Source organism: Schistocerca americana, chromosome 5 (assembly GCF_021461395.2).
Source record: "Schistocerca americana isolate TAMUIC-IGC-003095 chromosome 5, iqSchAmer2.1, whole genome shotgun sequence".
NCBI classification, from domain to species: domain Eukaryota; kingdom Metazoa; phylum Arthropoda; class Insecta; order Orthoptera; family Acrididae; genus Schistocerca; species Schistocerca americana.
In genome coordinates, this window is record NC_060123.1 from 475,170,229 (window position 1) to 475,186,296 (window position 16,068).

The following is a 16,068-nucleotide window of genomic DNA, read 5'->3' on the forward strand; positions in this document are numbered from 1 at the left end:
TAATAACACCATCTTTGTCATAGGTGACACACTGATTTCTTTCTCAGTTCCTTAGTGTTGCATCTTGCATGCTGTGCTTTATGTGACAAATGACACTGATACATAGCACCAGAAGGGTAACTTTAGAATTTGTAGCCTGATAAGCAGAAAGCTGTAGATATGACTCAGCAGATTTTTTAAAATTATTTTTCTGGAAAACATTACACTAAAGTTCTGCAGTGGATAATACTAGCACCTTATCCTCTTTCTGAGCTTAACATCTCACTCATTATGGAAGGATACTGACTCAACATTTCAGGTATGCTAAATAGGAAGTTCTGATACCAAAATGGAAACCAAATATCATCACCATGGGCCTTTTGACAGCCAGTAGTTTGTGGATTTAATGTGTGCAATGATTGGTGTTTTGGTGGCAGAGTAGCACCAGCACTGGACATTACAAAGTAATATGTGCATAATATATGCAGTGATTTGTGTTGAAAGATGACTAAACAATTACAAATTAAAAATTACTAGCATTATATATTATGTAACAACTTCTTTGCAAGTATGTATGAGCAACACAGTAATGTACACTTGGAACACTGAATCAGATTGCACTTGTTTAAACAGATTTTGAGAGGATTTTTAAACAGTATTTAGCATGGTGGAGGCCTTAATCTGTGTCATTTACATAAATTACTTAAGGCAAATGCCAGGATGGTTCCTGCTATAATGCCTTCCTTGTCAAAAGTAGACCTGCAGTAAGTAAATACCTGCTTCTATGATTTCTATTTTTCTGAAACTGTAATACCATGATATGTCCAATATCTTTGCATAAGTGGTCCACAGATATTAACTGCTGTTATTACTACTGTGTCCTTACAATTCTTTTCAAATGAACTGTTTCTACGTAATACTATACAAATATTATGAAAGAATACATAAAATTCAAGTGATAATCAGTTTCACAATAATAGCAAATACACTAGATATTACTGTGGTGGTAAATAGCTGGATTAGCAGTTTTTTGGAGCTTTGAACTGTAGACTACAGAGAGATCTTCACATGTATCATAACTGTAGACTACAGAGAGATCTTCACATGTATCATCAATATACACTGAGATGAGAAAAGTCAGGGGATAGTGATATGCACATTTTCAGATGGTGGTAGTATCATGTACACGAGATATGAAAGGGCAGTGAAATGGCAGAGCTGTCATTTTCACTCAGGTGATTCACATGATAACGTTTCTGACATGATTACAGCCACATGGCAGGAACTGACAGGCTTTGAACACAGAATGGTAGCTGCTGCTAGACACATGAGCAATTCCATTTCAGAAAACATTAGGGTCTTCAATATTCCGAGATATACGGTGTCAAGAATACCTAATTTCTGGCATTACCTCTCAGCATGGACAACACAGGCACTAACAGCCTTCACCTAACAGCTGAGAGCAGCAGTGTTTGCAAGGAGTTGTCAGCTAACAGACAAGCAAAACTGCTTCAAATAACTGCAGATATCAATGTGGGATGTACAATGGACCTATCTGTTAGGACAGTGCACCAAAATTTGGCATTAATGGGCTATAGCAGAAGTTGACTGACACAAGTGGCTTTGCTAACAGAGTGACATCATCAGCAGCGTCTCTCCTGGGCTCGTGACCATATCAGTTGGACCCCTGACTACTGGAAAACTGCAGCCTAGTCAGGTGAGTCCTGATTTTAGTTGGTAATAGCTGATGGTAGGTTTCGAGTGTGGCACAGACCCCATGAAGCCAAGTACCAAGGTTGTCAACAAGGCACTGTGCAAGCTGGTGGTGGCTCCATAATGATGTGGACTGTATTAAAATGGAATAGACTGGATTCTCTGGTCCAACTGAACTGACCATTGACTGGAAATGGTTATGTTCACCTATTTGCACTTCTTATTAACAACAATGTCATGTCACCATGCACTTCGTATTAACAACAATGTCATGTCACCATGCCACAATAGTTTGCGACTTGTTGGAATAACATTCTGGACAATTCGAGTGATTGATTTGGCCAACCACATCACCTGACATGAATCGCATCAAATATTTATGGTACACAATCAAGAGATCAGTTCGTGCATAACATGCATAACACCCTGGCAACAATTTTGCAATCATGAATGGCTAAAGAGGCAGGATGGCTCAAATTTCAGCAGGAGACTTCCAACAACTTGTTGAATCCATGCCACATCGAGATGCTGCACTATGCGGAGCAGAAGGGAGTCTGATATGATTTTGTCACATCAGTGTACAATATACCTTATGACACGAAGTATGCAGTAGTAAAATTTCCACGAATAAATGCATATCCTCTCATGATCTTTACTTGTGAACTTCATGCTATTGCTTTAGCATTGGATCCTGCTTAAGCTGTAATACAACGTATAAAATGGAAGACATCCCTTACACATAAAACAAATGAAGAGAAAAACAGAGTAGCATACCACTTATTCTCAAGTGAATGGGATAAGAGATAACTGATTCAGGAAATGATGCTGGTGATTGGAAATAAAATACCAATAGCAATATTTTTTCTTTTAGAGTTCATTTTCAAGACTGTCACCACCAACTTGAATGCATTTTGCAGCAAACAGAGGCAGATGTTAAGCAGTTAATCATACCTGCATCCACAAAAACACTTAAAACTAGTGCAAGCAAACTGCCCTGGTTTTCAATGTGTCTTTGGTATCATGCAAGACTGATTAGATATGATTCATTAATGTGCTGTACCAAAAATTGTGATGAATGCAAAAGAGTTTCCACTAGTTTGAGAGCACAGTCAAACCGTTGCAACATTGCATATTGAGTGAGGGGCCACAAGCAGAGGGGTGAGATACTGTGTGCAAGACTGATTAGATATGATTCATTAATGTGCTGTACCAAAAATTGTGATGAATGCAAAAGAGTTTCCACTAGTTTGAGAGCACAGTCAAACCGTTGCAACATTGCATATTGAGTGAGGGGCCACAAGCAGAGGGGTGAGATACTGTGTCTCTCCCCCCTCGCTGAGTTCACTTAGAGATATGCATGACCTACAGACAGAGACAGCGATAAAAAATTATTTTGTACATCTGAATATGCAATTACTATTTTAGTTGACAGTATTTTTCACTTTTAACTGAATCAAGCTGTCACATTGTCAAACTAGAATCTGTCAAAGAATATTAAACATTTAACTTCAATTACATTCTGTCCTGTTCTGTCATAAGTTTCTGGAAATAAATGGGAACTCTTGTAAATTGAAATGGTTTGTCTCTTATCCATAGCTACGCTACAAATGAAAGAGTGTTTGTGTAAAAAGTGGCAGATCTTGTAAACTGAAATAGTTTGTATCTTATCTGTGGTTTTATCACAAAGAAAATAGTGACACTGTTCTCTGATATGATTGCGTTACAGCTACACACACTGTGAGCAATATAAGATCATAGAAAGATATGGCTTTTTGTGAAGAAGTTTTCTGAAATTGGAAAAAAAAATTACACAAGCACAGACTTTTTCAACAAGAGTCTGTAGCAATTATTCAGCAATGTAAGAATAGCAAGCCTACAATTGGCCAACTACTGCAGCATCTGCTAGCCAATCAGGAGAAATGAATGCTTTACTAGTATTAATTAGTTCACCCAGATTCCTGGGTATGACAGGGAATGCTCTGAGAGGCTATGAAAAGAACATTGGAAACCTCATGGCCTTCTTGATGAGAGGAAGGATGATTTGCCACAACTGAAGTTCTGGCTGAAATGCTGTGATACTTGGTTGGTGCTATCAATACAAAATGAGAACTGGAAACAATGGCTTGCATGTTACACTATGCAGCAAATAAAAATTCCCCATTTTATAGAATTATGGTAGATTCAATGACAGAAATGATTGACCAGGAGCAGTTCCCTCTTTGTGCACATTCTGCTGACACTTAACAGGAGATAGAACAGAAAAAAAAAAAAATTCAAATTTTTATCTCGTTATAAAATTTGCAATTTTTCTGAATAAAATGATGTATATATCACTTACAAAATAACATGGACAGTATTTTATCTTTTTTGAAAAATATAATCCATACCGGTTGAGAATGTTAAAATTTTTAGGTGCATTACTTCAAGAGCTAATAAAATCGATAATTTTTATGTAGAAGGCTGTAGATTGCTGTGTTATAAATGTTAAATTACGTGTTTTTATTGGTAGCACTGTCAAAAACTGTATTGTATCATTTCATAGTATAAACATGCGTTGTATGTTGAAGTGCTAACATTTTTCCGAGGAAAAGTGATGAACAGATTGGTCAATCTCTCAAAAAGTAAAGTATGACACCAAAACGAAGTGTTTTTAAAAATGTGGATTTCATGGTAATAGATTTTCGAATAAAGGGGAACACTGTGTTCAACATGTAGCACGTGAAGTCACAGAAAATTAAATATAGGCAAGCTCATCAATATCTAGAGAAACACCCATTAGTGCTTTGAAGATTAAAATAAAACGCTGTGATACACAGTTTTCTCAAAACGAAAGTGATCTAAATGGTAAGTTAGGTTATATTCTGAGATTTACGCATCCTAACAAGGGTGTTAGGTGAATGTGTGTGTTGTAAAATATGTGGAGGGCCAGTTAGCTTACATGAAGACAGAGAGGTATCAATTAGACTAGCCAGGAAACTTATCATTAATTGTGCCAGTTGTAAATATACTCATTCATTTTGGAATTCTGATAAGTGTAAATACAATTATTTTGAAGTAAATGTTAGGTGGTTTTATGGATTGAGAGCTATTGGCAAAGGACACACTGCAGCAAAAACAATGTTTGCCGTGATGAATGTGCCACGACCACCTTGTAAAATCGACAAGTATGCAGGATTTTTTGGAGCTGCTGTGGGATCTGTTGCATGTGAGTCAATGAAGGGTGCTGCAAACAAAGCTGTTGAAATAAATGATGGTATGAATGACATGCCAGTAACTTTTGATGGCACTTTGCAGAAGTGCAGCTACAGTTCTAAGAATTCTGTTGCTATGGTGACCAGGGTGGAAAGGTAGGTATAAGTGTAAATCAGGGAATGAAGAAGGGCATATCTGAGACAGAAATTATGAAGGAATGAGTGGTGGTGTGGATGCCTCTGCAGCTATTGAAATTTTTAGTCTATCTGTGAATGAAAGGGGCGTATGTTACACTAACTTCTTAGGTGATGGAGACTCAAAAGCATATAGCAGTGTAGTAGCCACTCAGCCTTGTGGTGAGAAGATTATCGCAAAACTGGAATGTGTTAGTCATGTCCAGAAGAGGATGGGCACCAGGCTGAGGAAGTTGAAACGAAGTTTGAGAGACAAGAAACTTTCTGATGGTAAAACCATACGAGGCAGGCTGAAAGACAAAATGATTGAGGAACTACAGCAGTATTATGGGATGGTCATTATAAATAATACTGAGGATTTGTGAAAAATGAAGCAGGCAGTATGGTCTACCTTCTTCCACAGGCTGTCAACTGATGAAAAACCAGTACACCACCTTTGCCCTCCTGGACCTGACTCATGGTGCAATTACTGCAAAGCCCAGCACTCAAACAGTTCATACAGTCATAAACATCCATCCCAGCAGCAGTCATGGGTATATCACCTATTTACAGGGACCTGGAAAATCTTGAATTGCTGAAGAAGTGTCTGCATGGTCAGACTCAAAATCCCAATGAGTCGTTCAGTAATCTTATATGGACTCGCTTACCAAAAAATGTTTTTGTTGGAATGAAGACACTAAAGTCAGGGGTCAGTGATGCTGTTATTGCTTTTAATGATGGCATCATTGGTAGGGTGAAAGTGCTATAGCATATGGGAATCAATCCTAGAGCAAACTCCACCAGTGAACTTGAACGGATGGACAAGGTTCGCATTGGTAAAGCAGAATATGCATCACAGTTGGCCACTAAGGAGTCCAGAAAACTTGGAAAAAGATATACAGTATGGTGCAGGGTGCTTCTGAGTGACTAAAAATTAGGCATATATTAAGTGAGTTACAGTCTTCTGAAACTTTGGAAGCCCCTCCTGAAAATTTACATTTTCTGTTGCATTCTTCCCTAAATCTCAGAAAACCACTTCGAGTAGAGTATTCAAATTTTCAGGGAGTAATAACATACATATTCTGAGTCTACTGAACTAAAAGAAGACCATAATGTTATGTATAATTAAAATTATTTAGGATAATGGACAAACAAAGTACACAAAATTTTAATCCTGTTCAGACTTCAAGAAGGATATAATAATTCCGATCCCAAAGAAAGCATGTGTTGACAGATGTGAAAATTACTGACTCCCTTTCAAATTCTGAAGGTGGCAGGGGTAAAATACAGGGAGCGAAAGGCTATTTACAATTTGTACAGAAACCAGATCGCAGTTATAAGAGTTGAGGGACATGAAAGGGAAGCAGTGGTTGGGAAGGGAGTGAGATAGGGTTGTAGCCTCTCCCCAATGTTATTCAATCTGTATATTGAGCAAGCAGTAAAGGAAAAAAAACAAAAATTCGGAGTAGGTATTAAAATCCATGGCGAAGAAATAAAAACTTTGAGGGTTGCCGATGATATTGTCCAATGATATTGTAATTCTGTCAGAGACAGCAAAGGACTTGGAAGAGCAGTTGAACGGAATGGACAGTGTCTTGAAAGGAGGATATAAGATGAACATCAACAAAAGCAAAATGAGGAGAATGCAATGTAGTCGAATTAAGTCGGGTGATGCTGAGGGAATTAGATTAGGAAATGAGACATTTAAAGTAGTAAAGAAGTTTTGCTATTTGGGGAGCAAAATAACTGATGATGGTCGAAGTAGAGAGGATATAAAATGTAGACTGGCAATGGCAAGGAAAGCATTTCTGAAGAAGAGAAATGTGTTAACATTGAGTATAGATTTAAGTGTAAGGAAATCATTTCTGAAAGTATTTGTATAGAGTGTAGCCATGTATGGAAAAGAAACATGGGCAATAAATAGTTTGGACAAGAAGAGAATAGAAGCTTTCGAAATATGGTGCTACAGAAGAATGCTGAAGAATAGATGGGTAGATCACATAACTAATGAGGAGGTATTGAATATAATTGGGGGGAAGAGGATTTTGTGGCACAACTTGACTAGAAGAAGGGATCGGCTGGTAGGACATGTTCTAGGGCATCAAGGGATCACCAATTTAGTATTGGAGGGCAGCGTGGAGGGTAAAAATCGTAGAGGGAGACCAAGAGATGAATACACTAAGCAGATTCAGAAAGAAAGTAGGTTGCAGTAGGTACTGGGAGATGAAGAAGCTTGCACAGGATAGTGTAGCATGGAAAGCTGCATCAAACCAGTCTCAGGACTGAAGACCACAACAAAAACAATTAAAAAAACGTTGTATTTCCAAAAGCAGTGGCTGAAATGCAATTATTGTGGTTCAGTAGACTCAGAACATACAGTTTAATATCCTGTAAAAGTTTCACGTCAATGGCTACAGTGGTTCCTGAAATACCAAGCCAAGTCACTAAATTTAACATTGTCGGGATAGAATGTTCCAACTCCCCCTATGTTTATCTGTATGACTAATATGTCTGCGTAGATCTAGGGAGTAAAGGAAATCCTTCTCAAGACCAGCCAAAGACCTGTTACATCCACTACAGTAATCATTGTTTGTATTTTGCACTACAGGAAGTTTCAAGAAGCCATGCTCCATTGTGTGATATCTTGGTAACTAAAAAAGCTGTCTCAAATACAATTCTGGAATCCACAAAAAAGAAAAACATAGACACAGATGTTGTTCTGCCATCTGGTGTCAACAAGATGAATCTGGAAGTTCACTGGCTGATACAAGTGTGTGTGGTTCAAAGAGGTATGTAACATAGCAGAGCGAATTTTACCAACAGAAGTATACAATATGTCTGTTTAATAAAAATCCTGATACACTGTGGTTTTGTTGTATGAATGTATTTTTGCTACCATGTATTGATTTTCAACTTACACTAATCATTGTGTAGAGGTGCTGGGAATTGTAACTGACTTACAGAATGAGGTATGTTAATAGAATCTACCAAGATGACAGAACAATGTGGTCATTACATATGCACTGGAGCACATTTATTTGAACGAAATGATAGAGATTTGACATTGGATTTCATCTTACTGTAAGTAATTAGAATGAGCATTTGTTTTTGATGAAAACTAACATATTTCTACATTAATCACTAAAGCTATAACAATGTATGGAAAGTTTTGTTTGAGAATAATGAATTATTTATGAATACAGGAGACGACTCACTGAAAGGCAGAAGTGCTGCATCATCGACAGGTACACAAACAAAAGGTACAGGGTTTTACTTTGCTAGCTTTCAGAATGAAATTCCTTTCTCAAGCTGCTGCTTGAGGGAAAGTGGGGAGCCATCTGTGAGCTAGCTAGGGGTGCAGGTACAGGAGGTAGGAGGCAGACAGTTGGACACATGATTTTACAGACCAGGGTATGAGCTGGCATGACACAACGAGCTGATGAGTATTGGCTAGGGTACTGGAACAGGGGATGAGAAAGCTGGTGGTGGTGGGGAGGATCCAGATGGCACAGGTTGTGCAGCAGCCACTGAAATCTCACATGTTCTGATCTGCTGCACAATGCCCCATTGTGCGGTCTACCTTGTTTTTGGTGACAGTTTAGCAGTGGCCAGAGCACAACATGTGAGAATGTGAGATTTCAATGGTTGCTTCACAACCTGTGCCATCTGGATCCTCCATGCCACCAGCAGGTGTGTGTGTGTGTGGGGGGGGGGGGGGGGTGGATGTGCATGAGTGGTTCTCAGTACCCCTGCCCAATGCATGTCACCTACTCGTGCCCTACCATTTCAAGCCCTAGTCTGTGAAATTACGTGTCCAGATGTCTGTCATCCCTAGATAGCCCATAGATGGCCCCCCACTCTCTCACCCCACCCCTCCCTGCACCCCCAACTCACCCCAATACCCCAACCACGGGCCAGGAAAGAGCTGGCAGAGAGACGTGTGTGTGTGTGTGTGTGTGTGTGTGTGTGTGTGTGTGTGTGTGTGTGTGTGTGTCTTTCTCATACAGCCTAAGAGAGGAATTTCATTCTGAAAGCTACCAAAGCAAAGCTCTGTACCTTTTGTTTGTGCAACTGTTGACAACGCTGTGCTTCTGCCTTTCGGTGAGTCCTCTCCTTTATTCCTAAATAATTCATTGATCATTAAAGGGATTTACTTTACAACAATAATCATAGGAAATCTTTTTCTTTACAAAAAATTCTTTATTATTTGGTAAATGTGTTATCACAAATGAATTACACTCCTGGAAATTGAAATAAGAACACCGTGAATTCATTGTCCCAGGAAGGGGAAACTTTATTGACACATTCCTGGGGTCAGATACATCACATGATCACACTGACAGAACCACAGGCACATAGACACAGGCAACAGAGCATGCACAATGTCGGCACTAGTACAGTGTATATCCACCTTTCGCAGCAATGCAGGCTGCTATTCTCCCATGGAGACGATCGTAGAGATGCTGGATGTAGTCCTGTGGAACGGCTTGCCATGCCATTTCCACCTGGCGCCTCAGTTGGACCAGCGTTCGTGCTGGACGTGCAGACCGCGTGAGACGACGCTTCATCCAGTCCCAAACATGCTCAATGAGGGACAGACCCGGAGATCTTGCTGGCCAGGGTAGTTGACTTACACCTTCTAGAGCACGTTGGGTGGCACGGGATACATGCGGACGTGCATTGTCCTGTTGGAACAGCAAGTTCCCTTGCCGGTCTAGGAATGGTAGAACGATGGGTTCGATGACGGTTTGGATGTACCGTGCACTATTCAGTGTCCCCTCGACGATCACCAGTGGTGTACGGCCAGTGTAGGAGATCGCTTCCCACACCATGATGCCGGGTGTTGGCCCTGTGTGCCTCGGTCGTATGCAGTCCTGATTGTGGCGCTCACCTGGACGGCGCCAAACACGCATACGACCATCATTGGCACCATGGCAGAAGCGACTCTCATCGCTGAAGACGACACGTCTCCATTCGTCTCTCCATTCACGCCTGTCGCGACACCACTGGAGGCGGGCTGCACGATGTTGGGGCGTGAGCGGAAGACGGCCTAACGGTGTACGGGACCGTAGCCCAGCTTCATGGAGACGGTTGCGAATGGTCCTCGCCGATACCCCAGGAGCAACAGTGTCCCTAATTTGCTGGGAAGTGGCGGTGCGGTCCCCTACGGCACTGCGTAGGATCCTACGGTCTTGGCGTGCATCCGTGCGTCGCTGCGGTCCGGTCCCAGGTCGACGGGCACGTGCACCTTCCGCCAACCACTGGCGACAACATCGATGTACTGTGGAGACCTCACGCCCCACGTGTTGAGCAATTCGGCGGTACGTCCACCCGGCCTCCCGCATGCCCACGATACGCCCTCGCTCAAAGTCCGTCAACTGCACATACGGTTCATGTCCACGCTGTCGCGGCATGCTACCAGTGTTAAAGACTGCGATGGAGCTCCGTATGCCACGGCAAACTGGCTGACACTGACGGCGGCGGTGCACAAATGCTGCGCAGCTAGCGCCATTCGACGGCCAACACCGCGGTTCCTGGCGTGTCCGCTGTGCCGTGCGTGTGATCATTGCTTGTACAGCCCTCTCGCAGTGTCCGGAGCAAGTATGGTGGGTCTGACACACCGGTGTCAATGTGTTCTTTTTTCCATTTCCAGGAGTGTATTTTGTACAGGTTTTTGTTCATTGTGAGAGTTGATGTAATGACAATTATAACAATACCATAAGTATGATCTATTGTCAAGAATCTATATAAGGGCCAGTCTTAGGCCAAAGGGAGTTAGTTGTTGCAGAGTTATTGTAAGGTAACATTTGTGACCCATATGTTAGTTGCCTGAAGTGAAATTTGTTAATAAATTAAAAAATTATTTAACATCGATGCTAAAATTTATTCAGAAAGTATTAAATCTATTCTACGTCATGTACATAACTAACAAAAAGGACATCCGGGACTCTCACTGTGAAAAAGAACGAAAATTTATCGTAAACAACAACTCTAATCAATATCAGTCTTTTTCAAGGTAAATATACAAGAAATAGTACCATGTTCCCTGCTTCAGATATTGCAATAATCTCATTTAATTATTCTTGAGAAAACTGCAATTTATTACTAAAAACTTTGTGTTAATTTTTCTTATATATTTATAGCAGGAACACCACAGCCGTAAAGGTAAAATCTTTGAAATATTTCAGGGAAAACAGTGACTGGGTTCAGAAAACAGTGAGTGAAGTATTAATCCACAGAGCTCAGTTAGAGAAGAATGGCAGTCAGCCCTTTACGGCTGTGTGAAGTGGATTGAAAATTTTGAGACTTTTTTTTTATACAGCAATCACTATTGAAATGTTTGGATTATATGAAAAACTGGCCAGATCTCCACAGAATCCCAATTTTAATGCATACAGAGTGAAACATTCTAAAAGCAGCACTTTCAAAACCTAGGGCTGCAGAATTGTTTGATGTGTTGTTACAGAAATCCAATGATTACTCTAAAACCTAATTTTGCAAGACCCATATCTCTCACAGCCAAGATAAATACCAGGCAGAATGCAATACACACAAATGTCATCTGTTCATAAAGAATTGTCTCATGAAACAAAATTTAAGGAAGGAGTGTTTGAAACTGTTTAAAGGATCTAAAGTGACTTTCACATCTTGAAAACACACTTGTTATGTTCTCCCAAACAAATCTTTCAGTTAATTTATGTTTGAAAGGGCTGCTTTGGACACACACACACACACAGCAAATTTTAACCTCGCAGGCATCATGTACAGTTCAAAATGCAGTGAAGTATTGTGACTAGTGTACAAACATGTAATGTATCTTCTATTGGAAGACTACTTAATGCTTAGTGTGGCAGGCTTAAAGAACTGTTTCAGGAAGCTATTTGCTTGATCATTGTGATTATTGCAGTATCATAAGAATGCTCTGAGAGGTCATCAGAATCTTGCAATGACTCTAAACTTCCCTCAGAGCCACAATGGCAAAATAGAGACTCAACCGGCTCCTCTTCATTCGTGTTCATCAAGACATAGCTGTAAAAATTATCTTACAGGCCTAATTTTTAAAAATATCATTTCCACAAATTGATGAAAGAAAAGCCATGTTCAGAAATCATACTTAGGATTTTTGGGGTCTAGAAGCAAACAAAATAAAGGCCTTCTTTTTTTTCAGTCAGAAGCGTTATGCAACGTTTCTAAAATAATAAATACTGTTAATAATAATGACAGATTTATCTATGATTGGTTGTTATTGGGTGGTGCAATAAATAGGAAATGTTTATAAATGGTCTCAGAGAAAAGTAAGGTAATTGCTGTAGTGCCTCGAGAATTTCAGGATAAATTCTAGAGACACTCATATTTCCACCGTCTTGCACATGTGTTACTTTAAAGATGAGTGTGTGAAAGTGCAACTGTGTCTACTGCACCACGATTATGTGTGTGCAGGACTGGCGGTCTTGTCTGTGGAAGTGAAAATATAGTGAGATTGGTTCAGAAGTATCCTGAGTGTAGGGAGTTATTTTAAGAGTACAAAAAGTTCCTCCAAAACAGCATCTTATCTTCGGAGAAGAAGTTGGGCAGAAAATCGCAGCCGGCTATCCTGAAAAGAAGATCGGTGAAATAACTCCTCATAAGCTCAATAATAAAGTGGGTGTGTGAGTCTGGCACACCAGCACCACACTGCTCCATCTAGTCGCCAGAAACCGCCAGATTGCTTCTCTTTGAAGGAAAAACAAACATAGCCCTGACCGCCAAACACCTTCCCACACTACCTATATTCATATTTGTTTTGGTGAAACTTTTATATCTAATTCATGTTAAACAAAATCAGTGAATGGTTTTCCTACCCCCACCCCCCAAATAATCAGTGTACAGAATTACTTGTCCCTCACCAAATATTAGTTGGCATCCTACTGAATCCTTGTTGTCATCGAGTGAGGTGGCGCAGTGGTTAGACGCTGGACTCGCATTCGGGAGGACGACGGTTCAATCCCGCGTCCGGCCATACTGATTTAGGTTTTCCGTGATTTCCCTAAATCGCTCCAGGCAAATGCCGGGATGGTTCCTTTCAAAGTGCACGGCCGACTTCCTTCCCCGTCCTTCCCTAATCCGGTGAGACCGATGACCTCGCTGTCTGGTCTCCTTCCCCGAAACAACCAACCAACCTTGTTGTCAGGCCACATCCTTCAAGTACCATGACAACAGATTCCATAGGTGCTGTAGATACTGTGCTTCATTGAGATGGTTGTCTGCAATAACTAGCCCAATGAGCTGGGTATTGGGGAAGGTACAATACCTGCTAAATATCACCATTGAAAACTGTTGCTGATAGCAATGTTTAAGATTTTCCTCCCATACATATGAGGGTTGTTACTGTTCCTGATTTTCTGCAGCTTGGAAATGGTTAATAATAGTATCTCCACTTACATGCTGCTGTATTGTCAGAATGGTCTATACTGCCCCCACTTTAAATTTATTTGGACAATATTCTTCATAAGCGGAAAAGGCTCTCCACTGCTTGGATAAAAAAAACTACAGGCTGGTTTTTAATTTACAGATCATGAGATTATAACATTGCAGCTATTAGGAGTAACCTATCTAAGACAGTCAGAAAATCTTTGTGTTCTCCCTTATGGCAGGTCTTGTCATGGGGCAAGCCTCATCAGAGAGGTCCACCTAGGATTGCCTTCCACTGATGATGATGAAATGATAATGAGGACAACACAACACCCAGTCCCTGAGCGGAGAAAATTTCCGACCCAGCCAGGAATCGAACCCATGCCCCTTGGCATGAGACACTCAGAATTGTTGTACTTATTTTGTTCAGGGTTCTTCTAATGTACATATGACCCTGTTAACATTCAGATGAACTTCAAGTGTGTCATTTTAATATGAGCAGTGGAAAAAGTGCATCAAAATGAAGCTCTACAATATTTTAAGGAATGCAGTGATTTCCAGGTATCCAGCAGCTGCAGTTTAGGTAAAGCATGGGAACTACACTCAATTCTCTTAACTCATGTTGAGAACTATATCCTGGTTTCAGGAAGGGCATTTGGCTACACACTATGATTAAAGTTGCCAGCAGACCCTCTGGAGACACAAACAAGGCTAGAAAAATGATGATGTTGAAAAACATGTAAACACTCATTCTTTGGTCATGGATAAGTACACTTTAAGCTATTTTTTTATAGAACGGTACAGTCTTCTGGCATTTTCCTCTTTTATAGCGTTTTTATAGTTTAGTAAAGTTTTATTGGTCTTAAATTTCCATGAGATATTGTTTTGTTCTTTGATGGAACACAGAAACAGTCTGTTTGGAGTCCAAACAGACAGAAATAAAATCTTAATTCAACACCTGCAGAAGACAAATAGGAAAATTGTTGAAGTATCTTGCAAAGAAAAATGACAACATTTACTCAGCTGCAATCCTAGAAATTTTGTTTGAGAGTTCAAATACTGTAATAACCAATTCCTTGAAAGGAAGTCAATGACACAATCCTAGGTACCTGGAAATCATCATATTTTTGGTTTTTGAAGGTTCTTGTAATGTACACATATCATTATCAATAATCATATGAACATTATGTTGGTCTCTTCAGTTTTAGCAGAAATATTATTCACAGACTAAATACAAACCATCACAAAGGATTACAAAGATTTTATATATATATATATATATAAAATAGAGGGAAACATTCCACGTGGGAAAAATTATATATAAAAACAAAGATGAGGTGACTTACCGAACGAAAGCGCTGGCAGGTCGATAGACACACAAACAAACACAAACATACACACAAAATTCAAGCTTTCGCAACAAACTGTTGCCTCATCAGGAAAGAGGGAAGGAGAGGGAAAGACGAAAGGAAGTGGGTTTTAAGGGAGAGGGTAAGGAGTCATTCCAATCCCGGGAGCGGAAAGACAGGTAAGTCTTTCCGCTCCCGGGATTGGAATGACTCCTTACCCTCTCCCTTAAAACCCACACCCTTTCGTCTTTCCCTCTCCTTCCCTCTTTCCTGATGAGACAACAGTTTGTTGCGAAAGCTTGAATTTTGTGTGTATGTTTGTGTTTGTTTGTGTGTCTATCGATGTGCCAGCGCTTTCGTTTCGTAAGTCACATCATCTTTGTTTTTAGATATATTTTTCCCATGTGGAATGTTTCCCTCTATATATATATATATATATATATATATATATATATATATAATTTTGCATGAAAAGTTCTGTAGAGAAACAAAGATTTTATAGCACAAGCAAGACACCAGTAATTTCTAACTCTAGTGTTCAAATAATAACATTCTGAAAATTATAAATTACCTGTGACCAGTCAGAGGTGAACCATAACTCAGATGGACAAGTATTGGCTTGACAGTTGCGCTCAGCTGGTGGTTTTAATCCGTGGGGGCAGCTGGAGTCATGAGTTACTCTTTGTTGCCCACGAATAGTCGCAATGCAGATCACAGATCTGGTCTGTCGGCCCAAGCCACATGAACACTATCAACAAAAAGAAATAACAATCACATGTTATTTTAATTTATGATTAAAAAGAATTAACATCCTTCTCCGTCTGACTTTGATTTGATCAGGCTTCAGCAAGTAGCATGTCAATTCACTTTTTTATTTAAAGGAGCCACTTTAAATTTTTCATCAGTAAATGGATCACACCAGGCATTCCCAACTCATGAAAATCAGAAGTGTAACTGGGAATCCGCTCTCTTTTTCTACGTATGAACATGTGTTGATTGCAAGTAACTGTGGTTTCCAAGCTGTTCATAATTAATTGCAACTAAATTTTGCTCATCACGAATTCATAGTTTTAATTTGATCTGGTAGGAGAACACAAATGATGAACAAACTTATTTAATTAATTCTGTAGCACATCTGCTCATAACTTCTGGTGCTGACATACCGAAGAGTGTAAAATACAAAACTAGATGTTTTATACTGTAAGGAAATTTTTGTCAGAATATAAATAATTTTGCAGTAAAAGACCACTCACTGAATAGCAGACGCATTG

At 39.9% G+C, this 16,068-nt stretch overlaps 1 protein-coding gene across 1 annotated transcript in view; it reads right to left on the reverse strand.

The window, feature by feature from the left end:
- The window catches only part of LOC124615369 (ADAMTS-like protein 4), a 732,241-nt gene that overhangs the window by 26,683 nt on the left and 689,490 nt on the right, over positions 1-16,068 (reverse strand). Inside the window, exon 11 of the mRNA XM_047143191.1 lies at positions 15,369-15,545. Within this exon, the coding sequence (XP_046999147.1) occupies positions 15,369-15,545 (177 nt within the window). The remainder of the gene's footprint in view (positions 1-15,368; positions 15,546-16,068) is intronic.